This window comes from Nannospalax galili, unplaced genomic scaffold, assembly GCF_000622305.1.
Source record: "Nannospalax galili isolate Female #2095 unplaced genomic scaffold, S.galili_v1.0 scaffold1250, whole genome shotgun sequence".
NCBI lineage: Eukaryota > Metazoa > Chordata > Mammalia > Rodentia > Spalacidae > Nannospalax > Nannospalax galili.
The window spans coordinates 949,879-977,384 of NW_008328704.1; the positions used below are offsets into that span (position 1 = coordinate 949,879).

Here is a 27,506-nt window from a genome sequence, read left to right on the forward strand (position 1 = left end):
CCAGCTGGTGTTACAGGGAGACCCTGTCTCAAAAAGACCACTAAAAATTTTTTAAGTTACATTTGTTTATTTATTTGTTGGGGGCGGGGGGACTCAAGTGCCGTAGTACCACAGTATGCACATGGAGGTGGTAGGAACACCTTTGGAACCCAGTTCTCTCCTTCCACCATGTGAATTCTGGGGATCAAACTCGGGTCATCAGGCTTGGTAACAAGCGTCTTTACCCACTGAGCTGTCTTTTTTGTCCCCTGAAATGGAATTTTTTTTTTTTTTAGTCTTGAGACAGGGTCTCCCTATAGCCCCAACTGGCCTGGAATTCACTGTGTAGACCAGGCTGGCCTTGAACTTACAGAGCTCTGCCTGCCTCTGCCTCCCAAGTGCTGGGATTAAAGGCATGTACCACTATGCCTGGCTGAAATGGAATTTTTTTAAAATTTCATTTATTTTTATTTTATGAGTATAAGTGTATTGCCTGCTTGTGTATAAATGCATCTGTGTCATGCAGTGTCCTCGGAGGTCAAGATGTGTGTGTGGGGTGGCTGGAGGGATGGCTCAGCGGTTAAGAGCACTGACTGCTCTTGTAGAGGACCCAGGTTTGAGTCCCAACACCCACATGGTGGCTACAAACCATCCTTAACTCCAGTTCCAGGGGAATCTGAAGCCCTCTTCTGACCTCCGAGGCATTGCACGACACAGGTGCACTCACATACATCCAGGCAATACACTCATACACATAAAATAAAAATTAAAAAAAAAAAGATGTCGGATTCTTTGGAACTAGACTTATGGACAGTTGTTAGCAGCCATGTGGGTTCTGGGAACCAAACCTGCGTCCTCTGCAAGAGCAGCCAGTGCTCTTAACCACTGAGCCGTCTCTAGCCCCTTGAAATGGAGGTTTTCATAGTGATCTTCCCTTCTCTGTGGCTGGGATTGAACCTGAGGCTCATCAATGCCAGAGTACATTCGCACTCCTAAGTTGACTCCCAGATCCTTGATCAGGCATCTTTAAAATCAACCGCGGTAAAAAGAGCACCAAAGAGCAGTCTCTGGGCCTCAGTCGATCTCTGGGCCTTGCCAGCATTGATGCTAGCAAGTTTAAGTCAGAGAAATAGTGGAACTTGAGGACTGTGGTAGGGGGTCCTGGAGAGGCTGTGGTGGGGACACGGGTACCAGATTTATTGGCCAGCATGGTCACAGCTAGAGTCATGGGATGGGCTTATTGTGTTGTCCTTTTACCTTGGTGTGGTTTTGTATAGCTTGGTGGTAGAGTACTTGCATAGTATGTGTGTAGCTCTGGATCCCCAGCCGTGTAAAAAAAAATCTTAATAATTTTAACAAAGATTTTCGAGCTGTAGTATGTCTTCAAGGCAGTGTCTTAGTCCTTCACAAGAAACATGCACACAGAAGGCTTGAAACCCAAAGGCTCTTCTGGTCCCTGCTTGCTGTTGCATTGACAGCCAAGGTGCTCTTGTATGCCTTGTGCCCACAGTCAAGCCTCTCCCAGTCTCAGCTTCCTCCCCACTTGATCACAGGGGCCACCCTCTCTTCTGGGTCTAGCAACATAGATCCAGCGTCTAGGCTCTTCTGTGTGATGGAGTCTTTTGCTTCAACCCTGATGTCTTAGTGCCTGGGTTGTCTGATTACCCAGAAGTCCTGGTGTCTAGAGACTTAAGGTCACTCACTCACTTAGGGCGAGGAAGGGATTAGTGGTCCCAGAGGGGAGAGTCTGAGCTCTCGGGACCAGCCGGCACAGGGCCCCTTATCCACATGGCTAGGTACATGGTCACGGTAGTGAGGCAGTTCTCTCCTTCCTGTGAACTTGCCTAGCAGTGGCAGCAGAGGCCCAGCCCCAGGGCTGACTGCCTGTCGCATGCTGGCTCTTGGTCTGCCTTTGCTGCTGTTTGTGTGCCTTGGTGCTGGGCACAGTAGAATTTAGGACTTTGGCCCTTGAGGGGCAAACGTGAGATCGGCTCATGTGGCCATGGGATCACCCTGCTCTACCTCTGCCTGTGGTTGCTCAGACCCGTCTCTCCCTGCTGGGAGTAAGCTTGGCGTTGGACGTGTGGTTCAGATTGGAGCAGTGTTGGTGCTTTGTGTATAGTGCTCGTTTGCTTGTTGTGTGAGACAGGGTCTCCGTGTAGCCTCAGCAGGCCTGGAACTTGCTATGTAGGCCAGGCTGACCTCGATCTCACAGAGATCTACCTGCCTCCTGAGTGCTGGGATTAAAGGCATGTACCGTCATGCCTGGCTCTTTTTCTTTTCTTTTTTTAAAGTTAAAATCAATAATGGCATGAAAGGAAGTATTAAGAAAGGTCACCTACATCCCTGTCCTTCACACAAATGTAGCCACTTTCCTTGTCTGTCTTCGTGTCTGTTTAAAGTGTTCCTCTTGGTCTGTTTTCAGTAGGTTTCCTTGGAGCCTGTCTCTGTGTATCCATGGAAACCCACAGCACCTCTGCCTGTTGCTCATCCTCTTCTTGATGCTCTTGTCATAGGGATCTCTAACTCCCCTGTCTGTATGCGGGGGTCCCTGCTTCCCCTTTTCAGAGCCTTCCTTGGTAAACATCTCATACTGGGTCTAGGACTCCTGAGTTGTGGGCTGAAAGCTGTAACAAACTTGTCATCCCCAGTTCAGTGAAAGGTTCCAGCTCTAGCTGCCCCAGTCCATCCTACATGTATGTTTATTATGAAAATTGGCTGCTTTGAAATTCTGGTTCTGGAAGGTCCAGCTGTTCCTAGCCCAGGGGTGATCATTCTGTCCAAGCCTGTGTGTGTCGGTTCATGTGAGGATCAGCATCGTGATGAGGACATCCTTCTGTTGGTCTAGGGGACAAAGGCTCACAGCTGGTGCCTGCAGAGCCAGATCTGAGTCAGGCTGTGTGGGACTCTTGGGCATGGGGAGTCTGAGGCCAGCACCTGTCTGCTGCTGTACCTGAAATGGGTGTCCTGTGTCTCAGGGCATGGAGTGTGAGGCCAGGGTGCTGGGCTGTGCTACACTGAATCCTCCACTTTCCTTCTTCCTGGACTTTGACATTGTTAAGTACCATCATGGAACTGTTGGGAATGATGGTAACTCTGTGTGTGTGTCTGTGTGTCTGTGTGTCTGTGTGTCTGTGTGTCTGTGTGTGTCTGTGTCATATGTGTGTAGGGCTTCTGCCCTCAAGCTGTACACTGAGGAGAAGCTGGATCATTTGGCAAGGCTGTCCCCGTGGAGTCAGTATTCTGCCCTCCACAATTTGTGTGTCTTTTAAAGACAGTTTTGTCTGAAAACAGAAAGGCATGATGCTATTTCCAAACAGAGCTGTAAGATTAATGCTCACTACCTGGAGGAAGCACTGTGACTTCCTGGCGTCTGCAGGCTTCCATTAAAGCTACTCAGTCAAATCTGATTTTGCTGGTAACGCTCACCTGCTAGGTGAGCTGCCTTCTGGCCCCACGTGGATACTGGTGCACCTGCCAGAGCCCTGCATGGCATTATGCCATGGAAGAGTCCGGCTATTTCAAACCTTTTTGTTTTCTTTCTTGTAGCAAAAAGATGGGACTTTTGCGGCTGGAGGCTACATGCCCCCACTCCGGTTTAAAGTGCTCACGCTCTCAGTGGTGTTTGGAACCATGGTTGGTGGAATCATGATCCCTAATGGTAAGGTGGGCTGCCACTGCAGTGACTGGCCCTGCTGCCTCTTTTCTGTCCTGACTTTTGCTCCGTTCTCCTGGGGGGACGGACCCAAGACTGTCCCTGCCCCATACTTGGCATTTAGCCAAGACTCCCAAAATCACGCCATCTTCTCGGGTATCCTAAATATAGATTAGAAACTCTCAAGCCGTTTTTTCCTTTGGCCTGTAGACAAAAGCTCGGTGGCCTAATTGAATGGCAGACTCTGGGGGTAGGACACAGGCCTGATCCTGCAGCAAGCAACTGACTGTACAGCTGCTTGTTTTACTGTGCCTGTTGACGACTGAACTGCCTGCCATCACAGTGCCAGAGGAGCATTGGAGGCCCTGGGCTGCCTTGATGTTGTCCATATATTCCCATACCCTAGCAGACTAGTCAGAGCTTACTGTCACCAAACACAGGAGCTTGTAGGCCCTCACCCGTTCAGATTTCTGGCAGTGGCTTCAGCCAACCAGCACCTTGTAGCCCCTTTTACATATCTTAGGACAAGTCACTAGGTTACTTGTTAAGTGATGATAGTGTGTACTAGGCCATGTAGAACTAACATCTGATTTTGCTAGGAAACGCCCTATGATTGGCCCTTTAAAGATGAGCTATCGGAAATTCCCATGGTGCCCCACTCTGGCAAATCTGAGTGTGAGGAGGAGTGGATGGGGTAGGATGGTAGTGGAGTCCTCTGTCCTCACTGGCACTCGGGCAGCCTTTGCAGTGACCCCACTCCCCTGTGTGCTGGCTGAGGGCCATCTCCTAATCACCCCTTGCTGTCTGTTCCTAGTGGAGACCATCCTTGGCCTCACAGGAGCGACGATGGGGAGCCTCATCTGCTTCATTTGCCCAGCTCTGATCTATAAGAAGGCCCACAAGAGTGCCCTCTCAGCCCAGGTAAGTGTGTGCCCTAGCCTGTGGGGGGAGGTGAATGTTGCCCCCATGGTGGTCTGCTCAGCCAGGCTAGTCAGAGGGCAGCAGATACAGCCTTCCACCCCCACCCCAGGGTCTTCAGATAGGTTCTCTCCACTAATTTTTAGTGTCTTGGCAGAAAAGGTACTTGGTCAAAGAGACGTGGGAAATAGTGATTCCAAGGAAGTAGAGTGGTTGTTGCCCCATGGGCCTTCCCTGAGAGGATGCTTTCCCTCTTCCCTAAAGTGTGTTCATACTGTGATTAGGCTGACCCTCCCCAGGCATTCACTCCCCTGAGAACCCCACTGCTGTATTAGTGGTGTGTTCTAGAAAGACTATGTTTGTGTGCATATGTGTGGGCATGTTCACGGTTTTTGTTTTGTGTTTTTACTAGTCACAACAGCTTCCTGGTACTTTTGCATATCATCCATGGCAGGTTGCTCCTTAGTTTTGAGTACGAATACCCAGAGTTGCGTTCTATTTTTAACTGTTTCCTAGTAGTTCACTGTAGGAAAATTCTATACTCCTGGCCTCCCACGGCCATCTCCAGCCTTTTGTAATGTTTCGAAATTGGTAAAAATGTGTCTATAGGAAGCATTCCAGAAAAGAGATCCGTGGGTCAGAGTGGGATCAGAGCCTTTCACCTAGAGTGCCTGGTGAGGCCACAGCCCCAAGGGCCTCTGTCACTGTGTCCCTAGGTTTTCATCTGAATTTTTCTTGACTCCTCTGGAGTGAAACTTCTTTCATGGGTTTAAATTATGCATGCATTCTCTCTGTGAACTCCCTATGGATTTTGCTTACTTTAAGGGAATTGTTGAGTGTTTCCTTATTGATACAAATTGGTAGATGTTTAAAATATAAAGTATGGGCTGGGGAGATGGCTCAGTAGATAAAGCACTTGTCACACAAGCATGATGATTTGGAGTTTGGATCCACAGCACCCATCTAAAAGCCCGGTGGGCCTGGCGACTGACTAGTAATGATAACACTTGGGAGGCAGAGAGGATCCCCAGGGCAAGCTGAGTAGCTAGATGTGTCGAATCAGAGAGCTCCAGGTTCTGTGAGAGACCCTGCCTCAATAAATAAGGCGGCGCAATTGAAGAAGACTCCAAACATCAACTCAGGCCTACACATACCCCTGTGTACATGCATGTACACCACACTTACCCATGTATACACATGTATGTATACCACACACCCATGAAAAAAGAGGTAAAGGTGTATATGTATAAAAACAAGGTCTCTCTGTAGCCCTGGCTGGCCTGGAACTCTCTATGTAGAACAGGCTGGCCTCAGTCTCACAGAGATCCACCAGCCTCTGCCTCTCGAGTGCTAGGATTAAAGATGTGCGTCACCACACTGGGCTGCCTTCTTTTTTTTTAAATCACATTTATTTTGTCTGTATGTGCATGTGCACCCATGCCATGTAGAGGTCAGAGGATATCTTGTGGGACTCCGTTCTCATCTTCCACCTTGTGGGTCCCTGGACTCGAACTCAGGTTGTCAGGTTTGGCAGCAAGCACCTTTTACCTGTTGCTCCATCTCATTAGCCACATTTAAAAACTTTTATTTTTTACATTTATTTGTTTATTTTGTTGTGTTGAGGGCACGAAGGCCAGAAGACAACTCGCAGAATCAGTTTTTCTTTGTACCATGTGGATTCAGAGATTGAATCAGGTCATCAGGCTTGGCAGTAAGTACCCTTACCCACTGAATAGTCTTTTTTTGAGACAGGAAAAACCCACTTTAGCCAAGCCTGAGTTGATCTCCAGTAGTCATCTTGCCTCAGCCCTGGACCCGGGATTACAGGTGTTAGCCAGTTCGCTAGGATAAGGATGTCTTTTGGTGACAGAAGCTCTGGATTTTACTTTGGCTAAGTTTATTGACTTCTTTTCCCTTTGGTGCTTATCTTGGTGCTTTTCAAGGAATCTTTGCCTACCCTAAGCTCTGAAGATCTATGCTGGGGGCTTTTATCTTTCACCCCACTTGGGATCAACTGTAGTGAGGCTGGACTCATGTGGCTCTCCAGTTGATCCATGCTGTGCCCCACCATGTCCTTCCTGGTCCCTGCTGTCCATGTGAGGCTGTTGGGGATACCTCTGTCCACTGGGTGCCGTTCTCTCCTGTACCAGTTCTTCCAGTTCAAGGGCTGCTGTGGGAGGCCCACCACTTGCTGTATCTCTACTATTTCATTCTTGTTTTGTTTTGTTTTTGTTTTTAGTCTTTTTGAGACAGGGTCTCCCTGTAGACCCAGCTGTCCTGGAACTATGTAAAGCAGGCTAGCCTTGAACTCACAGAGATCCGCCTGCCTCTGCCTCCCAAGTGCTGGGATTAAAGGCATGCGCCACCAAGCCTGGCATATGAGTTTATTCTTTTTTCTTTCTTTCTTTCTTTTTTTAAAATTTATTATTTCTATTTTATGTGTATGTGTGTATTGCCTGCATGTATGTGAGTGCACCCGTGTTGTGCAATGCCGTGGAGGTCAGAAGAGGGCTTCGGATTCCCCTGGAACTGGAGTTACGGACGGTTTGTAGCCACCACGTGGGTGCTGGGAATCGAACCTGGGTCCTCAGCAAGAGCAGTCAGTGCTCTCAACCGCTGAACCATCTCCCCAGTCCCTTATCAGTGGTTCTTTACATGCCCAACTAAATGTTAGAATGGCCTGTCTGCTTCCTCCAGGACAATCCACTGACAGTTTCATTGGAATTGCTTTAAAGAGATCCAAGAATTGACATCCTTCAACTCACAGTATTTTTTTCTTTTTAAAAATATTTATTTATTAATTTTTATTTTATGTGTATGAGTGTATTGCCTGCATGTTTGTAAGTGCACCCGTGTTATGCAATGCCTATGAAGGTCAGAAGAGGGTATTGGATCCCCTGGAACTGGAGTTATGGATGGTTGTTAGCTGCCATGTGGGTGCTGGGAATGGAACCCAGGTCCTCTGCAAGTGCAGCCAGTGCTCTTAACCACTGAGCCATCTCTCCAGCCCCAGTATTTTCTTTTCTTTTTTTTGGTCTTTTTGAGACAGGGTCTCCCTGTAGCCCAAGCTGCTGTCCTGGAACTCACTATGTAGACCAGACTGGCCTTGAACTCACAGATCCGCTTGCCTCTGCCTCCCAAGTGCTGGGACTACAGGTGTGCGCCACCACGCCCAGCACTTTTCTTAAAGATTTACTTTATATTAGAATATGTGTTGGCTGAAGGTGCTTGTGGAGGTCAGAGTTACAGGCAGTCATGAGCCCCGGACATGGATGCTGGGACATGAACTCAGGTCCTCTGGAAGAGCAGTATACACTGTAAACCACTGAGCCATCTCTCCACCCGACACAATGTGCTCTAGTTCCAACTCATTTCTTTTTTTGCTCATCATATCTGAGCCTTTTCATCCTTGTGAGGAATGCTGAGTGCAGCTTAGAAGAGGCGTTATTTACCCTCACAGTTCCAGGTTTGGTCTGTGGTCCTTTGGCCTCACTGGCCTCATCTTTTTGGGCCTGAGGTGAGACTGGATATCGTTATGGTGGTGGCAGTGTATAGCAGCAGCTGCTCCTCTCCTGGAAGCAGAGAGAGAGTGAGAGAGAGGGCCCTCGACAGTATAGGACCCCCAGTGACTGCCCTAAGGTGGGTACCACCTAGCATTTCCTCCACCTCCAGGAGTGCCACCAAGTGTGTCTCTGTCAGTGGAGTCATCTACTGGTGAAGGCAAAGCCTGCATGATCCAGTCTTCTCTCAGTGGTTGGCTCCACCATTTGGGGACCAAGCCTGAAGCACATGAGCCTTTTGAGAGACAGTTCAAATCCAAAGATTTCTTTAATTTTCAGTTGTGTGTATGTGGGTATGTGCACATGGAGGCCAGAAGAGGGCGTCTGAGCCCCTGGAGCTGGAGTTACAGACATTTATGAGATGCCCAACATGGGTGCTGGGAATTGAACTAAGGTCCTCTAGAACAGCACTCACTCCTAGCCGCTGAGCCCAAACTCTGTCAGTCTCTACTGTTTGGTTTGAAGCTGTGTCCTTATTTGACACTTGATCTTTTGAAGTGTCCCATGTATCTGTGGAGACATGTCCCCTAAATTGGTATCGCAGGTGACTTAGTTCTGCTCCGTGCAAGTTAGTGTTTTCTACTCCTTTTCTATGATAGTTAATACTGGCCATCAACTTGACAGGATTCAGAAGCACTTGAAGACAGACCTCTGGGCATGTCTGAGGGAGTTGCGAGATTGGGTTGAGGTAAGAAGGTCCACTGTCATCCTGTGGCATCCTGGACTGAATAAAAAGGAGAGAGTGAGCTGAGCACCAGCATCCATCTCCCTCTGCTTCCTGACTACTGATGCTGTGTGACCAGCTGCCCTCCATGATGGGCTTTCCCCTGGAACTGTGAGCCAATATAAGTCCTTTCCCCTTAAGCTGCTTCTGTCATGGAAAGGCATCTAAGGCAGGTGGCCCGCTCGATTGCGTTATCTGTCCTTCCAACTTCGGTAGTTTCAAGTTATGTTGGGTTTATCACGCCATCACCCCACTGTAAATCCAGGAGCGTCTGCAGTTAGCGCTCACCCATATTCTTCCTTTTTTGTTTCTTAGTTTTCTGGCATTTGGTTCTGTGTCTTTGTCTGCTTGGTATTTTTCAACCACTGCGTCTGAGAAATGACAGAGGTCCATCAGACAGGGCGGGAACAGCTGTGTCTAGCTGAGGTGACCCTGGATCTGCTGTGCCTTCATTCCCAGCATCTCACTAAACCATCCCCTCATGCTGCTGAGTCTCCTGGACTTGTCTTCTGTGAGGATCTCTTCTGTTAGCCTTGCTGCCTGGCAGCACTGTCCAGGAAAACTGGGTTTCTCGCATTAACTTGTCCTGAGAACCTCTCTCCTGGCTCTCTTGGTTCACATCCTCCTTCCCCATCACTGTTTCACTCTTTCGTTCTCCTTCATCTGAGTGTGTCATCGTGTGCCTGTTGTCACAGTGCCTTTTGTGGTGGGCAGTTTGGAGCTGTCCTCACTCAGCTGTGACTGCCTCTGGTGACTGACCATCATGTCTAAGAACGAGAGAGCACAGCCCCAGCTCCATGTGCCGTGATCATGAGCATACCCTGCATGTGTCAGGACTACATGTGCCTACTTTGCTGTTCTTAAAATCTAGAACGTGTGTTTTTTTTTTGTCTTTTTGAGACAGGGTCTCCCTGCAGCCCCAGCTGTCCTGGAACTCACTATGTAGACCAGGCTGGCCTTGAACTCACAGAGATCTACCTGCTGCTGCCTCCCGAGTGCTGGGACTAAAGGCATGCGTCACCACGCCCGGCTTGAACTACTTTTTGACTAAGGTAGGGAGATGTTGCATTTCTCCCTCTGAATCCACAGGCTGCTGTACTGTTCTGTAACAGGCTATCACTGTGGCCACCAGGCATACCTGTGGCTTTCTTCCCGTGAAGCACGTACTCTGGGAATGTGGCTGAAGCTGAGCCCCTCCTTGGGGCCAGGCCCTACCCCGGGAACTCCAGCTGCGCCTCAGAAAGGGCAAGCTGAGCCGGCACCCTTGCCGTGCAGCCCTCATTCTCTCACAAAGGACAGAAAATAAAGGCTGACCTGGTGGTGGCTGGTGTGGAGATGAGCAAGGAAGAGCAGTTAGAAAGCATGAGGCTGGTCCTAGTGAGCCCAGAGAAGCTGCACCTGGAGTTGTGATTTTTGTCTCTAGTCCTGAGTGAGGCTGGCCTTGTCCAGTTTATGATTTGAAGCTCTCCTGCCATGGGGCCAGCAGGGGGCGCTGAAACCCCAGGAACACTTACAAGTGTGAGGAAAGGGAAGTAGGGAAGCAGCTGGTCTTGAGCAGGTGTGAGTGGTGTGTACATAAACGCACAGAGAAGTGAGCTATCAGCAGGTCAGCGGCTGCCTGTGGCTGGGGGTCTGGACATCACACTGCTGGCCCTGGGACAGGAATCAAGGTGTCCAGCTACAGGACTAGCTGGAGCCTGGCCTCAGGTGTGTTTTCTGTCTGTGAAGTTCAGAGTGTGGATTGTGTTGTCCAGAACAGAAAGGGAGTGTTTTCTGCCCACTCCTAGGACTCTGCTGTGTTAAGTCAGGGTCGCTCATAGGTTACATCCTCGGATAGCTCCTCTCTTGGGGAGGCCTACAGGAGCCTTGTGGACTGGCCCTGGTTAAGCCCTGTTTTTTTTTAGCCTGAGCTGTAATGTAGAGAGTGGCTGGCTCTGGACTGCATTAAGATGGATGGATGCCAGAATCACAGTCAGCAGGGGTGCTCTGAAATCAGATGTCTGGTGTACCGGATCCTGCTTATCGATCAAGCTTCAAAAGCAGCTCTTACGCCCCAGGAAGCTCTACTAAGTGGTACAGTGCTGAAGGCTGGACTGGATTCCAAGGCCTGGCTGGGCTTTTCCCTGAGACTGCCCAAATTGTGTGGGCCACTGCCCCTCCCTGAGTTCCCAGTCACCCTTCCCAGCTAACTTGGAACATAGAGCTGGACTCCAAGGGAGCTGTAACTACTGCATAGCACCTGGTCAGCAGCTGGGGGACACCCAGGGGACGGGGCTCTTGAGCCCCAGCCTCCCCCCAAAATTAGTTCCTGCTTGGTTGTATTCGCTAACAAGCCCCATATCTGCGATCAGCCGCACCGAATGCTGTTGTAGTGTGTTCTCTCTTACTGTGGTGCTGAAGTACAAGTGTCACTGTGAGCTTAGCACACTTGCTTGCCGTAGTTACACTCACTGCCCAGGCTGTCACCATGGGCCAGGTGTACGCCCTGGCTTTAGCCTTATTCCCATGATTCCCTCAAGCTGAGCAGCTCTGGAGCTGGCGCCTGGGGGGGTCTTTGGAGGAGAAGGTGAGTGCCAAACAGTAGTGTTTGAGCAGCCCTCAAGGCTAGGCTGGGCCAGCAGTTATATAGACAGTGGCCAGTGGCCAGTGACTGCCTGCAGAGCCAACGGCTCGCAAGCACATACATCAGGATGCGTGCGAGCTCAGCAGAGAGAGGCTGGAGACCTTCAGCCAGGTGGGGTGGAGAGATCAGGGGATTGGCATCACCGTGTGCAGAGGCGCTTTACTGTCTCAGGAAGGAATTTGTAGATCCCTCTGGCCTGTGCTCTATGGAAAAGACAGTTTCTGTTCAAGAATGGAGAGTGAGACTGCCCTGAGGTAGGAGGTTCTGGCCCCAGGGGGAACTGGGTTTGTTTTCTGGATCCCATAGACTGTGAGATTGGGATGCTCTACACCCTTGACCATGACTGCAGTTCCTTGGCAACTGATACTAACTTGTCATTTACTGCCTTTCTCAATGTACCTGGATGGGCAGAGCTGGCTTTCCCTCCTGTCCTCAGGAAGCAGAGCAGGCAGGGATCAGGGGGGGTTTTGTCAGTTCAGGTCTATCTTGAGCACTTTGTGATGTGAACTCATCTTCCAAGGACGATCACACTGTGCAGCTCTTTCAGGAAGCTTCTGTCTCCTGGCATTGACAGAGTTAATGCTTCTTATTTTCTGGGTTATTTTTTGTTATTGTTGTTAAACTCAGAAAGCTGAAGGTTGAAATAAATCATTCAAAGTCATGGATGAAATGTTGCCTTTCCTGTTCAGTCTCCATGGAATTGGTAAGTGATAGTTCCCATTGAAAATAACTGATGGGACTGGAGAGATGGCTCAGCGGTTAAGAACACAAGACTGTTCTTGCAGAAGACCTGGGTTCGAATCTCAGCACCCACATGGCAGCTAACAACTGTCCGTAACTCCAGTTCCAGCCCTCTTCTGTCCTCCTCAGGCACTGCACGACACAGGTGCACTTACCTACATGCAGGCATAACACTCATACATAAAAGTGATGAATAAAATATTAAAAAAAGAAGAAAAAGAAAACTGATACAAAATGACCAACAGATGTCTTTATCTTCAGTCAACAGCATTTAGGAGAGCCGCTTCTCTGGGCCTGCAGGGGATGATGGGAGCACCGGGGCTTGTCAGTGTCCCCAGGTCTGTGTTCTCATTGGTATCTAGAGCTCAGCTTTGATGCTGGAGCAGAAGTCCTTCCTCTCCTGCTCACTCAATGTTCTCGCCAAGGGCTTGTCTCCCCACTGGGCTAGAAGAGCATTTAGGGAGAGTTTTTCTTGTGGCTTCCCCAAAAGGTCATTTCTGCCATCAGCTGGAGATATGGGAGTGCATCTGGCCCCTGTAGATGTGCCGGGTCAGAGAGTGGTCCTGGGAGGCTGGCTCTGTTGCCCCACCAAGGCCAGTGCCCACACAGAGAAGGGCTTCCTGGGCCTGCAGACCAAACATACCTCTTGAGGCCTTTGCAGTGTGAATTAAACTTCTACCTGAATCTTTGGCCGTTGGTGGCCAGAGCCTGGCCTCTGCTCCTACCATGCTGCTGCTAGGGGCCCAGGAGCCTTGAAAACAAGGCCTGGGGCAGCCTTGATACAGGGCAGGCCATGAGGGCACAGTGGGGGTCACCAGGGCCCTGATGAATTCCCAAGGTCCACATCCCGTGGCAGCCTCAGTGCCAGTCTGTGTCACCAGTTTGCTAGGCTTCCCACTGGTTGAGGAGCGGATGCTGTGGCATACCTGTTTTAGTTCCCTGGAGACTACTGTTTATCATCCAGATAACTGTTCCCTGAATTTTCCCCTCATAGTAAGAAGGACGTAGTGTGCTGGACCCTAGCTAGGAAGCTGGGCCTCAGACCTTTAGGAAAAGGGTAAAGAGCCTCAGACATTCATGAGGCAGGCACAGTAGGCCCCATGGGCATCCCTTGAGTGCCAGACCAGCTAGGAGTGTGGCCGCAGACGGGCTTTTCTGACACTTCAGTGCTGGTTCTTCTACCACATGGAAATATGTCTTCAATAATTGTGTTGGACCTGGGAACATCTCTCGCCTCTTTGGAGCTGATTGTATTTATTTTTAGTCACTAAAATAAAATTTTTTGAGTTCTGCCTCTGAGCCATCAAGGTAGGGGATCACTGAGGGTCACTATGACTGAGTAGGAGGCCCCTTTGCCGGTCCCTCTTCAGAACAGTGGAACCAAGAATTTTACTGCCCATCAGGAAGCTTGAGGCCAGGCCACGGCAGAAATAGCAGCACCTGTGCAGTGAAATAGCAGCACTGACACTGGAAAGGTGGCTCAGCAGGTGTCTAAGTGGCATGAGAAGGGATTTGTAGCACTGCAGAATTTAAGATCAACTGTAGGGTCCTTCAGGGGCAGAAGGCCCCTGGAAAGTAAGTTGTGGGTTCTGCAGCTCTGGGGACACTGATGGGCACCCCGCCTCAGGCATGAGGTGAAGCTCTGTGTCACTGTATCTAGCCTACCTCGCCAGCTCTAGGTGTGTCCAGCCACTGTGGGGCATTCATCTAGGTGATGTGGTGGCAGGTCATCCATTCCTGTGTGGCCCGTGTCCCCTGCCTACTCTTTGGAGTCCCGCAGGAGCACTCACCTAGAGAATGATGAGCACAAGGACTGCTCCCAAGTTAGACAGTATTTCTTTCTCCTCTTGCCACAGTGGTCAAGGAACTTGACCTCAGTGCAGCCTGATGGTGCACAACTAATCCAGCACTTGAGAGGCTGAGACGGAAAGATGTGAGTTTGAGGGTAGCCTGGCTATGTAGTGAAACCCTATCAGAGAGAGAGGAGAGGGAGAGAGACAGAGGGACACAGAAACAGGAGTCATGGTGATCCCAGAACCTGTGGTGGTCCCAGAACGTGCTGGGAGCTATGGAAATTCTTCCCAGGAAGCAGAGAGAAAACAAGGCAGGTAGGAAGGACAGTGTTCTGAGGGGGTCTTCCAAGAGGGCAGCACCACTGCACCCAGGGAGACCGCTCACCTGCCAGCAAAGATGCCGGCCACTAGGGGCTGAAAATGTAGCCAGGCCTGCTGGAGCCGCAGCAGCAATCAAAGAAGGGCTAGCGTGGGGGACGGGCTCAAGGCTGGGTTTTCAGGAGCTCCAGGCAAAAGAGGAGCCTCAGCAGATAGGACTCATGTGTGACAGGAGTAGGGACAAGCCCCGACACAGCTTCTGAGAGGGAGTTCTCTCTTTGTCCAGGTGGTGCTCTGGGTTGGCCTGGGTGTTCTGGTGGTCAGCACGCTCACCACCCTGTCTGTGAGTGAAGAAGCCCCCATGGACTTGACACAGGAAGCTCGCAGCGGCCGGCAAGGAGAGGCTGAGGGCAGGATGAAAGCAGAGGTGGCCCGGCTGTCAGGTACACATGCAGGCCCTGTCCCAGCCCTGTGAACCTTCTTGTGAGTGTTCACAGCATCACCTCATGGCATGGGGTAGTGCTTTCCAAGTATCCCCTTAGTTCTGCTTCAACAATCTTCAACAATTTTGGTCGTCTGTCAGTAGCCTCTACCCTCTGGGTGATGGAGCTAGTAGGAGGTCCCAGGCTTGGAACCCACTAAGCCCACCCATGAAGATGTGTTCTCTACATGGAATGTGCCACCACCTCTGTGCAGGTGAAACAGGGCCAGCCTGGGCTCAGATCTCAGTGTTTGGTCATTTCAGACACCACAGGTATGTAAATTTATGAGTGTTGCCTACGTTTGTTTGAGAATATAAATTTGAGCCAGTTTTCTCGTTGACAAAGCCAGCTGTTATGCCTCAGATTTGTTTACTCTGTCATGTTTTTACTTTACCAGTCCCTTTGGCAGAATTGTTGGCCATACTTCCTCACATAGCTACAGACTACCTCAGTGAGAGTCTTGGTGGTACCCTCTCACCCTTTTTTGTGACCAAATCACAGAGGGGTAGTACAGGATGTGTGTCACTTTCTGGGTATGTCTGTTTGGGATGCTTGATGCACCCCAGGCCTTCTGTGTGTAGCTGGGAAGGATAACATGGGGCTGGCCTGAGCCATCAGACCAAGGCCCCAGGTCTGCTTGGTAGTTGGGAGCAGCACCGGGTATGGGCTGTGGTGATGGGTACTATGCAGTAGCAGCAATCCTCAGCGTCTGTCTCTGGCAATGGTGGGGTATTGTGTGTTAGACTAAAAGTCAGTGTGTACTTGTGTGTGTTCTCTCACCTCTTGGAGAGGTTTGAGTCCAGGTTTACCAGATGTCTGTCCAGCTGTAGCTCTGGGGAAGCCTGGGTGGAGAAGAACACCATCTTCACTGGTGGAACTCAGGTTGCCGTGGAGGTGCTGGCTATCGACGCCTGCCCAGAGGCACCATCTATAGTGTACAGAAGAGAAGGTCCCATTGAAGGGAGCCCTGGCCACTTGGTGCACTTGTTGGATGCTCCTGACTTGTCACCGCTGACACAGGCACTCTCACATTTTGGCCATTTTTGTTGGGGCTCCACACCCCATGCCATCACCTTGGCAACTGTCCTGAGGGCTGCTCCTGGGCCGGTGTCTTCAGAATACCCTGGGCTTGCAGTAGCTGTGGATGCTGTCTTTGGTCCTCCTGGTTGGCAAAGGCAGACAAGACGAGGCCTCCTGTCCTAGCCCCCAGGAATCAGGAGACTGAGAAGCAGGTGAGGGCACTGCTGGGGTTTGAAGAGAAGGAGGATGAAGTGTTGGAAAGCGCAGGCAGCACAGGCTGTCTGGCAGTGGATTTGACTAGGAAGAAGCCTGCCTGAGGAAAGAGTGGCTGTTGTATGCCCACCCCAGCTCACGGCCTTGGCTCAGTCCCTCCTAGAGAATCAGTCTGATGCCTCTGCCTGGACCACCAGGCACAGAGCAGGTGCTGCCATGGGAGCTGCAGCACGAGGGGGAGGAGAGGTGTGGTGGTGAACCTCATGGTGGGCAGCAGGGGCATCATGGCCTGTGTGCTTTGAGGCCACCCAGCAGAACCCCATGTGGTTGTACCTCAGCAGGTCGGCCTGTCTGGTCATGAGTTTCTCAGTCACTCCATGCCCAGGCTCCTGTCCTTGTGGCACAGTGCAGCCTCTATTCAGGGCCGGCAGCTGCGTCCTGTTTCTACAGCATGTACAGGCCGCCTGCTCACCTGTGCCCTCTGAGGCCACATCTGGTTCCCATTTCTTCCACGAGGCTGTAACAACACACATGGCTCCTCTCAGAACCACATGCTGTTTTTAGCTAGTTCTGTTTTGTAGCCCCCCAGCCTCCCACTTAATTGAGGGCTTACCTCATCGGGGCAGGGCCGGGACTGCGGGGTTTTCAGCGGGTATGCCCTGTCGGCTGCACCGTCAGGGTGTGAGCCTCGTTTATCTATCTCTTTGATGTTGTGGGGTCAGACTGAACCTGCCTGGTCCAATGAGAGCCTGCCCTCACGTGGGACACATGTGACCGTCAAATGCAATCCAGGGCCCCACGCTTGGCCTCATGGGCCTTCAGTGAGCATGGCCAAGTCCCTGTGAAAGCTCATGAAGACAATTATCCTTTTAAAAAAAGGCTAATTAGGCCATTTATCTCCGTGCCTGATGGTTCCCCAGACGGTCTTGGGGACAAATTTGGATTTTGTGTTCTGGCTCCTCTGATGATGCTGCTCCCCCTTGCCCCTCGCTCCTTGCTTGCGCACCATGGGGTAGCGTAACCTGGACTCACCCTGGTCCTCGTAACTGTCTGACTCTGGCTGCCCGGATGGGGCAGCTGTCCCGCTTAGTGGGAAATAGAAGCAAGGCATGACTAGAAGGTGGACCTGGAATTAAGTGACCTGTGATGGAGCTGGGAGCTGCTAGGCAGCCACGGGGTGCTGTGGGTGCTGGGTGAAGGTGACTGCAGGTCCCAGTCGTGCGCACAGCTGTAGTCTGGAGTCCTGTACCTCTGGCAGGTAGACCCTTCCTCTGCTCCTTTGTCACCCCTTGCTCCCTAGGACTTGCCACTGTCTGTCCTGGTCACCCGTCTTGTGGAAGTGGGAGAGGCCCCAGCCCCTTTGGTGTCAGGGTGCAGCCAGGAGCGGCCTCACTACCACGTGCCCCTCCCTCTCCCGTCTGCTGGGTGGCGGTGAGATTCTGTTACCACTCCCTGTGCCCTGATTAAGTTGTAAAAAGCTCCTGTTGTGATTTTGTTCAGTTTTTCTGCTGGTGTGCCAAGAGGCAGCCACGGACTCATTTCGCTGGCTTCACCTGAGGTAACGGTGCTGGCCTCGTAGGGCTCGCTGGTAGAAGGTGCTCCCTCTGGCCAGTTGCTGTCACACCTGTGTAATCTGGGGCCCTGAACTGCTCATGAGGAGCAGGGCGGGCTTCCCCTTGATGCCTCCCGCGTGCTGTGTGGCAGTTTGAGGAGCATTGAACATGATGAGCAGGGAAGGCCTCCAGCCCAGTCTTCAGTTTCCAGGAGCTAATGGTCTGAGCCACATTTGGAAAGGGGAACAAAGGAGCCATCCAGCAGCTGGGCCAGAAAAGGGGCTTCAGATCAAGGCCTCAGTGCCGCTTTCCTCTTGGAAGCCTGGAGAGCAGAGCAGAGCTACCTGGTCATTAGGAAAGCCCCCTGGAGCAGGGGTTGCTAGGCCCTAAAGGTGGCGCTGGCCCCCACTGCTGGCGGCTCATCGTAGGACTCGTTTCAGCAGCACCCTGTCAGATGCTGGCAGCCGGAGGTGGCCTTTCAGTCTTTGCTGACCACAAGCTGCTCAGGAGTAGCAGGCAAGGCCACTGGCCAGCAGAACTGCCCTGGGATCTACAGCCCAGCTCTCAAGCCTGGACATCAGGGGCAGTGGCAGAACTTATCTCCAAGGTGTCGGGGGGTGATCACCAGCAGCAAGTCTGGCTCTAGAGGCAAGGCCTCTGCAGGCCTTTGACCCCTCTTCTCACCAGATGAGAAGGGAAAGAGCAAGACCGCTGTCCCTCAAGAAGCGCCGGAGGGGAGCACGTCACTCGCACCACAGTGGTGCATCCCTGTATGGAAGGAGCTGAGAACCTGTGCTGGCCTGGCAGCAAACACCTTCCAGAGGAGGCCCAAACATGGGGCTTTCCTGGCTCCACACCACTGCTGCCAGCAGGCCATCATTTTAGGTGACTAGCTCTGATAGCCTAGAGTGTATGGGGGTCTGAGGTGGCCAGGATACTACTCACCCGTTGAGTATTGACGTTCTTCCTTGGAGCCAAACCGAGCCTTCAGCTCCTGGTTGTCACTCGGCCTGTGGGCAGGTGAGCTGTCACCACAGTACTGCTTCCTGTTTGTACCCCATGGATACCTTGAAATCGGAAGCAGGCAGAGTAGGGGTCTTCAGAGCTGCCAGCTTTGAAATTTTATGTTTTGCTGTGACTGGACAGCATTGCCAGTCCGCTGTCCCTGGTGAAAAGTCTGTTTCTAGCTTGGAAAAGGCTGTGTCCACTGTCCACCAGCAGCTATGAATTGCTGGGTCTCTGCTGCTGATAGTGGGGGCCAGGAAGCCTTCACAGCCTCTGCCCACTTCAGAACACAGGCTGCACAGCACTCCCAGGAGGCCTCCCAGAGGAGCTTCCCCAGGGCCCCAGACAGCGAGTGGCAGACTGCCTCCTTGTCTGAGGATGAAGGAGCCATTTTATGTGTATGAGTGTTGGCCTGCATGTGTGTAAGTGTGCCAATGTGCATATCTGGTGCCCCTGCAAACCAGAAAAGGGTGTCAGATCCCCTGGAACTGAGTTAGACCATGTGAGCCACAATGTGGGTACTGGAAACCAGACCCAGGTCCTCTGCAAGAGCAGCAAATGCTTCTAACCCTGAGCCATCTCTCTAGCCTCCTTTGTTTTTTTTTGAGATCTCATGTAGCCCAGAGTAGCCTCAGACTTGCTGTGTAGCTGAGGATGACCTTGACCATTTGTTTCTTTGAAATAGGGTCTCCCTGTAGCCCCAGCTGGCTAGAACTCCCTATGTAGACAGGTAGACAGGCTGGCCTCCATCTCAAAGAAATCCACCTGCCTCTGCCTCCTATGTACCACCATGTGTGGCAGTCTTGAACTTTTTTTTTTTTTTTTTGGTCTTTTTTGAGACAGGGTCTCTCTGTAGCCCCAGCTGTCCTGAAACTCACTCTGTAGACCAGGCTGGCCTTGAACTCACAGAGATCTACCTGCCTCTGCCTCCCAAGTGCTGGGATTAAAGGTGTGCACCACCATGCCCGGCTGGCAGTCTTGAAATTCTAATCTTCCTGCCTCCACCTCCATTGCAAGGATGACAGGTGTATGCCATCATACCCAGTTTATGCCCTGCTGTGTGGGGCTCAGTGCTTGCCAGGGCTCATGCATGGTAGACAGGCACTGTACCAACTGAGCTAGATCTCTAGCTCTCAAAAGCAGTCATTCCCAGTGCAGCAGTCTCCATGTGGCCCCACTGACCCAGCTCTGTGAGTGTGCTGGTGTGTCCTCCTTGTGTGTGGCTCCGGTGGACGTGGACCCTTGCATTTGCAGGCATGTGAACAGCAGCTTTGGTGGCCTCTCCTTTTGTTCTCACCCTTGTGTGGCTTTCCCCTCCCAGAAGCCAGGTTGATGGACCTGCCCAGGAACAGCTTTCAGATTCTTTGCCTTTTCGCCCAAGCCATGGGGCAGACTGGGTGAGCCCTGCAAGGGGACCTGGGAACTCTGCCTGGCTGTGGGCTCATGCTGCCACCTGGTGGTTGTGGTCAGGAATTACACAGGGTGGTCACCTGCCACCCTGTGTATTAGGTATAAATTAATTTTAGTATATCTTGTTATGAATATTCATGAAAAAGTAACAGTTTTCTGTGATGTTTAGCTTCTAATAATGATTGAGCAGTAAAAAATAAAAACCCACTTTAGGCTCCACCATTCGGCTGTAATATATAGTTGGTCCTGATTCGGGAAGCGTGGTCTAACCCCGTGCTGAGTGAACGGAGAGCTCCACTCACTGTGCTGTGCTTGCAGTTCAGGATCCTGTTGTGGATGTGGCTGAGGACAGCCGGGAGAGGCCAAAGCCACCAGAGGAAAAAGGGGAACTGGAGCAGGCCCAGATCAAGGGTCCTGTGGATGTGCCTGGAGGGGAGGTCGCCAAGGAGAAGCAGGAGGCTGCACAACTTGATCGCCCTGGTCAAGGTGGGTGGCACTGGCTGTCTAGCCCTGGGGAGGATTGCTCAGGGTTCGGGGGGGGGTGTCTTCCCTGCGCCCACCCCTAAGATCTGCCTTTTCACTTGGCCAAGACAACTGTCTACCACACTGTTCCTGTTAAAATATGGGCTGGGCGTGGTGGTGCACGCCTTTAATCCCAGCACTTGGGAGGCAAAGGCAGGCGAATCTCTGAGATCTATTGTAGACCAGCCTGGTCTACATAGTGAGTTCAGGACAGCTGGGGCTAACCGGAGACCCTGTCTCAAAAAAGACAAACAACAACAACAACAACAACAACAAAAAAAACGTTAAAATTCTAGGAATCAAATCAGTTCTCAGTGCACTTCAGAGTGGGGGGACCTGGGGAGTGGTCCATGTTGACCCACATCACACTGTTGGGAGCCAGAGGCCAATTCAGATTTCTCAGGGCCTCTCCTCAGCCTGATTCTTCAACCTGTCTTCATGTCCTCCCAGGCATTGCTGTGCCTATGGGTGAGGCCCACCGCCATGAGCCTCCCATTCCTCATGACAAAGTGGTGGTGGATGAAGGTCAAGACCAAGAAGTGCCAGAAGAGAAAAAATCACCTCCCAGACACACAGATGGAGGAGATCCTGAGGGAAAGGGGCAGGTGGTACCACCTCCACCTGAGCCGGAGAAGGAGAAACAGGAGCTTGAGAGGGGAGAGGCAGGAAAGAGACCTGAGCAAGCCCCAGCTCTGGAGGACACTGGTGAACATCCCCAGAAGGTTCCAGAAGCAAATCGTCAGCCACCTGTTCAGCCTGGGAAGGAAGACTCCAGACCAAGTGACAGGGATCTACATCCAGGGCCCCAGGCAGTGATGTCTGTGGAGAGGAATGCCCTGGCAGTGGGTGAGGGGGAGGAGGCCGCACCGAGGGCTGCAGGGGTTCCAATGAAGCCCATGGAGAGCTACCCAGAGAAGGACCTAGGTGAGTGTCAGCTGAGGTCCATCAGGAAACGCCTGTTGGTGGGCACAACAGGGGAGGGGCAAGAGGACTGGACTACTACTGTCCCCAGCTCTCACTTCACAAAATTAGCATGTGAATGCCGCAGCCCCTTTAGCAGCTGGTGGGGAGAAGGAAGAGTCTGGTGGCTTGACAGCTACTATAATATCTGTCACACAGTTGTTTGCCAGACCACTAAATGTCAGGTGCCACGCTGTTCTCATGCGTCTGGGCGCACACAGGGAATGGCGCGGGAACGCTTGACAGGTAACACATTGTTAAGTGCCCGACTAAGAGCTGGTTAGGACGGTGCTTGCATTTTAATTGGCGAAGGTAGTTAACATTGGCTTGCTGCCACAAGCCTGTGAGATTGTTAAATATTTTTTTATTACTTCCCTGGTAATCATCAGGTTGAATATAAACTGTGCTGACTGGGGAGGGAGGGGCCGCAATGGAGAGTCATTTTAGGAAACATCTGCCACCCCCCACTCCACCCTAGACTTCTCACCAAACCGTCTGAATCTCACGTGTGCAGGTGGGAAGGTGGTCCTTCCAGCACAGAGGCCAGAGGCTGCAGAGCAGAGGGAGGCTGAGCAGCCAGTTGAAGACCAGGCGGGCAGCAAACTGGAGGGTGAGGCTGGCCACGGCCCCTCTGGGAGCCCAGGGTGAGGGTGGGCAGGTGCTCCTGGATCCCTGACCCTACACTTTCTGCTGAGAAGCACCTTCAGTGACCCCTCTGTGTCCCACCAGCAGCTTTCCTCTGGCTGCTCTCTGGGATCTTTTTTTTTGGGGGGGGGGTCTTTTTGAGACAGGGTCTCCTGTACCCCAGCTCACCCAGAACTCACTATGTAGACCAGGCTGGCCTTGAATTCACAAAGATCCGCCTGCCTCTGCCACCTGAGTGTGCTGGGATTAAAGGCATGCACCACCACTCCCGGCTTCTGGGATCATTTTTATCTTCCTTTCTTCCCTTAAAAGAAAAAAAAAAATCAGTCACATGGCTTTTAATTACCATTTAAATTTTGTCTTAAAGCAGGCACGTTACTATTTCCACCACTCAGTGTTTAAAGCTAGCCAGGTGTGAAGCCTTACTTAGCTAGGTCTGTGCATTAGTGGGTTGGGATGGCTCTGGTGGTCAGCAGCACATCCTGCCTCCTCCTCACATCTATAAAGGCCTGTCCTGGCCACCAGAAGCTCACCATGCTGATTTGACCTGAGTCCTCTAGACCTCTGTTTCCATTTTGACTTTATGATCCTTCCTCACGGTACTCCCTGTGCAAGGGTGGTGGTGGTGGCTCTCCTAGGAGCCCTTCCAGTGATAGCCCATCCCATGTGTCTTTGGTGAACTGGTGTCTGTGTCAGTTGCCTCTCAGGTTGAGCCCCAACCCCATCTCAGAACAAAGCCTACCTGAGGTCTGACCTGCTGGCATTGGGTGTAGGAGCAAGTAGAGGGCTGCTTGGCTCCTCTGGGCCAGGCCCCAGGTGCTGGCCTTGGCATCTCTGAACTGCACTGCACTCAGCCTCAAAGGCCAGGCTTGAGTAGTTGCCTGGCAAGAGCAGCCGAGACAGGACAGCTCCAGGCTGACCTTCTAAGTGCCGCCGAGACACACACACGGACAAAAAGCCGTTGCTCCTTCCCTGGCATTCAAATGTTGCTGGGGAAACATTCCCACGCTTATTTTTGTCTCTGGTTTTAGTCTGACTGTATTTGTTGGTTTCTGGTTTCTGTAATCTGTTACCTAAACGTGTTTGATTTTTAAATTTATTTTTTCTTTCTGAAAAAGAGACTTTTCATGGTTTCCTATTCTGCCTTTCTTCCGTATGCCTCCCAATGGGACGAACAGCCGAAATTAAAAAGATAGTAGCAGGTACGGCTCGCAGGAGTGCGCTGCAAGAGAAGCATGTGTGTGCGGCTCTGACCGTGTGGGAATGGCACCTTGGTGGCTCACTCTGCCCATGAGGGCTTTGGCATGGAGGCATGGAAGGCCTGGGGAGTGGCACCCCTCCAGGTGCAACACAGCCCCTGTGGGTCTCTGACACCAGCTCTCTGCCTCCTTTTATAAACTCTGTTCTCAGGGGACAACCAAATGGTGTCTCTGTAAGTAGATTAAGGCACACTACCTGAGCGAGTGGGTGGGGACTGCATGTACCTGCTGCTGTGAGTGTAGTCTGCATCCATACATCCCACTGTGTGATGATAACATGGGTGGTTTCTGCATACCTGGTCCTGGTAGATTCTGGCTGGGGAAAGCCTGTTACCATGCTGACTCACACCTGTCACAGTGGCTTCCAGCTGGACACAGCCTCTCTCCCTCCTCTTCAAAACCAATCCAAGGCTGCTTCACTAAGAACACTCAAGGCAGGGGCCTGCTCTTTTGGAGCCCTGCTCGTAAGGCTGGGGAGTGCCAACAGTGTGTGGGGGTGTGTCCTGTGGGTATGATGCTTTGAGCTTTATCACCTGAGAGGAGAAAGGAGCCCTGTACTTGGAGGCCTGGCCTTCTAGGCCAGCATCTAGACAACCTCAGTCACCGGCGGGAGTAGGGGCTGCTCCCTCCTCACTGAGGTCGATTGTGTCCTCCTCTCCCCTGTCCAACTAGCCTTTCTGTCCTCAAATTGACTGCTGAGGAGTTTGGGCAGGCCCTGGGTGTGTCCATGGGAAGTCATACTGGTGTCAGGGGAGCCCTGAAGTGTAGGCCCTGCATCTGGGGACCATCGCTTGGATGTTCATTGACACTATTCACAAAACGTTTTTAAGGTTGTTTGTTTGTTGGTTGTCTTATTTTTGAGACAGGGTCACACTCTATAGCTCTGCCTTGTCTAGAACTCACTGTGTAGACCAGGCTGGCCTCAGATTCATAGAGATCTGCCTGCCTCAGCCTATTGAGTGCTGGATTAAAGGCTTGTGCCACCATACCCAGCAGTGTTCTTAAGCTTTGACACCTGGTCCTAGCCCATCGTCTTTCAGAGACACCTAATTTCAAAATGTGAGTTACGAAAATTAATCCACTTTGGCTGCTTGGAGTGGATGACTGACCAGTGCTGGAGTGCTTATAGTGAAAAGCCAGCCAGCCCCTTGCTGCCCCTGTGGGTGGCCTGATAGCTGATGGGGGCACCATCTGGGCCATCCTGTAGGGCAAGGGCAAGACCCAGCAGGTCTGAACAGAAAGGCCTTCCTTCTGTGTGTTCTGCAGCTTGCCTCTGCCCCACTTGGTAGCTCCCTCCCTGATCCCACCCCAGGTCTGGCCATCAGGAGTGTGTCGGGTGGTGTGCTGTGGGCCGCCCAGGCTGGGCCTCATGCTCCACTTGAAATGAATGCTGCTTTCGTTAGATCTCATCTTGCAAGGAATGTTCTTTTTTAAAAAATATTTTTATTTTATGTGTGTGTGTGTACTGACTACATGTAAGTAAGTGCACCTGTGTCATGCAGTGACTGCGGAGGACAGAAGAGGCTGTTGGATCCCCTGGACTGGAGTTACGGACAGTTGTTAGCCATCATGTGGGTGCTGGGATTCGAACCCGGGTCTTCTGCGAGAACAGTAGTGTTCTTAACCATTGAGCCATCTCTCCAGCCCCGCAAGAAATTTTCTTAAAATACTGATTCTTTAAAAAGAATATAGGTTTGTTTTCTTACGTTAGTCCTGGAACAACTGACTGAGGTGGCAGGGGAGTCACCCAGCCAAGAACTATCACCAACTCTGCACACCCTCTACTTCTGGACAGGTGTTTTCAGCCAGCACTGGGGCAGGGGTCTGCCAGTGTTTCAGAACCACAGTAGGGGGCCAGTAAAAGGCTGGACGCTGCTGGCCAGGGAGGCCGCCCTGAGGGCCCAACCTGCTTAGGGCCCAGGCCTCTACCTTGGCTCGGTGCCTTACTGTGTTGAACACCAGTGGGACTGAGGTGATGGAGATGGGACTGGTATGGGCATGGCAGGGCTGACTCCCCATAGGAGCTGTTTCGTTGTCAGGCTGTCAGCACACACAGGTGTCTGGCAATTGGGTGGAGTGTCTGACCATGTGTGTTGTCTCCGCCAGAAGCTGGCAGGGCTGAGATGCTGGACCATGCCGTCCTGCTGCAGGTGATCAAAGAGCAGCAGGTGCAGCAGAAGCGCCTCCTGGACCAGCAGGAGAAGCTGTTGGCCGTGATCGAGGAGCAGCACAAGGAGATCCGTCAACAGCGACAGGAGGATGAGGAGGACAAGCTGGACAGACCTAGGCCTGGTAGGTGGAACCCGGTGGGGGTCTCGGGGTGTGGGGGGCGATCTGAGGCTCAGCGGCCTGAAGTCCTGGAGGGTGGGTTTCAGTCTTGATTAGCAAGTCCTAACTACTTACAGGTTGGTTCCTTTCAGTCCCTGCACCAGCAGCTTGTGTTCATTCCTGTGGCGAAACTCATGATCACCTTCATTTGCAGATGTGCAGCGGGAGCCTGGAATGGCTCTACCCAGAGGACAGGAAGAGGAAGCCCGGGATGAGCACGCCGGAGAGACAGTGGAAGGTGCGCCTTTGCAACCTGTGCTTGGAGCTCCTGGGAGTCACGCTGCTCCATCCCAAGAGGGGACCGTCAAGATGGGGCTGGGTAGAGCCCCCGCTGGCCCTCCTGCTGGTGGCTCTGACACAGAGCCCCAGGGAGTCGAGACTGAGCTGAGGGAAGACCAGAAGGCTGCTGCAGTAAAGGTGGCTGGTGCTGTACGGGAGCTGGGCCCCCAGGAACTTCCCAAGCCAGACCCTGCTGGGCTACTAAAAAGTCAGGAGAAGCACCTTGTAGAGGAAGTCCCCGGACAGAGCCAAGATGTCCCTGGTGGAGGTTCCCAAGAAAAGAAGAAAAGTGGAGAGGTGACAGCCACTGACACCCAGAAGGAGGCTGACCAGCCTTTGGCAGCGGCAGAGTCCAGGAACTCTCACACAAAGTCTAGGCAGTTGGGACCTGCCGGAGGCCCATCTACCAAGCCAGCAGGTATGGATTTACAGCCCCGGGCCATCTCTGACAAGGGCCAGGGTGCTCGCCCGGAGGTAAGAAAGGACGCCTCCAGAGAAGTTCAGAGACCTTCTGAAGAGCAGCAGAGAGTGAGGGAGGACGCCGCTCTCCAGGAACCTCAACAGAGGCCAGACCTGAACTCTGGGCCCAGGCTAGCTGTCCCTGGGGGTCGAAAGTCAGAGAATGCCAAACCCAACCGAGACCTCAAAGTACAGGCTGACTCTGACCTCCGGAGGAGACGTCGGGATCTCGCCTCTCAACTAGAAGGGGAGCCAGCTTCAAAGGATGGAGTCATCATCAGCTTCAACCCCCTGCCTGATGTCCAGGTGAACGATCTCCGCAGCGCCCTAGACACCCAGCTCCGTCAGGCTGCAGGGGGTGCATTGCAGGTGGTCCACAGCCGGCAGATTAAACAGTTGCCTGGAGATCTGGAGGAGGCCTGAGAACCTGCTCATGGGAAAGCAGCTGTCAGACACCGGAAGCAGCGGATCTCTGGCAGCAGTGACTGTGGAGATTGTGGTCTTAGGTTCCCAGGGACTGCTGTCTGTGGCCCTGAGGATTGTGAACGTCTGACCATCCCCACTGCCTACAGCCCTTGACAGACATTGTGTAGTGCTTGCTACTTACTGCTTGCTCTGCCCCAAGAGTAACTTGGGCCTTGAGCCAGTCCAGCAGGGGCAGCACTGTGGCACCTCTTTATGGGTCCGTGCCAACTCACCTGTCCCACCACGTTGAAGTCCACTGGCACTGCTGGTCGCCTGTGCTCTAATTCACATCCTCTGCTAGGATCTTGGTCTCACCCTGGCTTGACGTGTCCCAGGTTCTCCGTGATAATGGGGCACCTACAGTGGGTGTTGGAATCCCCTGCTGGGGGAGGCTTCGGAGAGGGTAGGGGCTGGGGGAGGGGGTGGGAGGCCCTCCTGCTTTCTGTCACCCACACTCTTTGAAGTCAATTATGAAACTGAAAAAAATAAAAAACACTGTAACCCCTGGTGAGTTGTTGGTCTGAGAGAGCTGCCTAAGGAAGGGTTCAGTCTGCAGTCAAGCAGGACCAGAGGTCATGGAAGGACATGCCCAACC

The 27,506-nt window shown here is 52.1% G+C and overlaps 1 protein-coding gene across 12 annotated transcripts in view; it reads left to right on the forward strand.

Annotated features, from left to right (window-relative positions):
• The window catches only part of Slc38a10 (solute carrier family 38 member 10), a 48,570-nt gene extending 21,148 nt beyond the window's left edge, over window positions 1-27,422 (forward strand). For 2 of the 12 annotated variants that reach the window (XM_017796985.2, XM_029561281.1), the window contains exons 9-17: window positions 3,529-3,640; window positions 4,449-4,555; window positions 14,598-14,754; window positions 20,313-20,480; window positions 20,967-21,440; window positions 21,955-22,086; window positions 23,300-23,323; window positions 25,487-25,672; window positions 25,863-27,422. In XM_017796985.2, the coding sequence (XP_017652474.1) occupies window positions 3,529-3,640; window positions 4,449-4,555; window positions 14,598-14,754; window positions 20,313-20,480; window positions 20,967-21,440; window positions 21,955-22,086; window positions 23,300-23,323; window positions 25,487-25,672; window positions 25,863-26,869 (2,367 nt within the window). In that variant the 3' untranslated portion in view covers window positions 26,870-27,422. The remainder of the gene's footprint in view (window positions 1-3,528; window positions 3,641-4,448; window positions 4,556-14,597; window positions 14,755-20,312; window positions 20,481-20,966; window positions 21,441-21,954; window positions 22,087-23,299; window positions 23,324-25,486; window positions 25,673-25,862) is intronic. The other 10 variants (XM_017796987.2, XM_008828637.2, XM_029561273.1 and 7 more) reach the window with 10 other exon arrangements.
• Window positions 27,423-27,506: the final 84 nt, after the last annotated feature.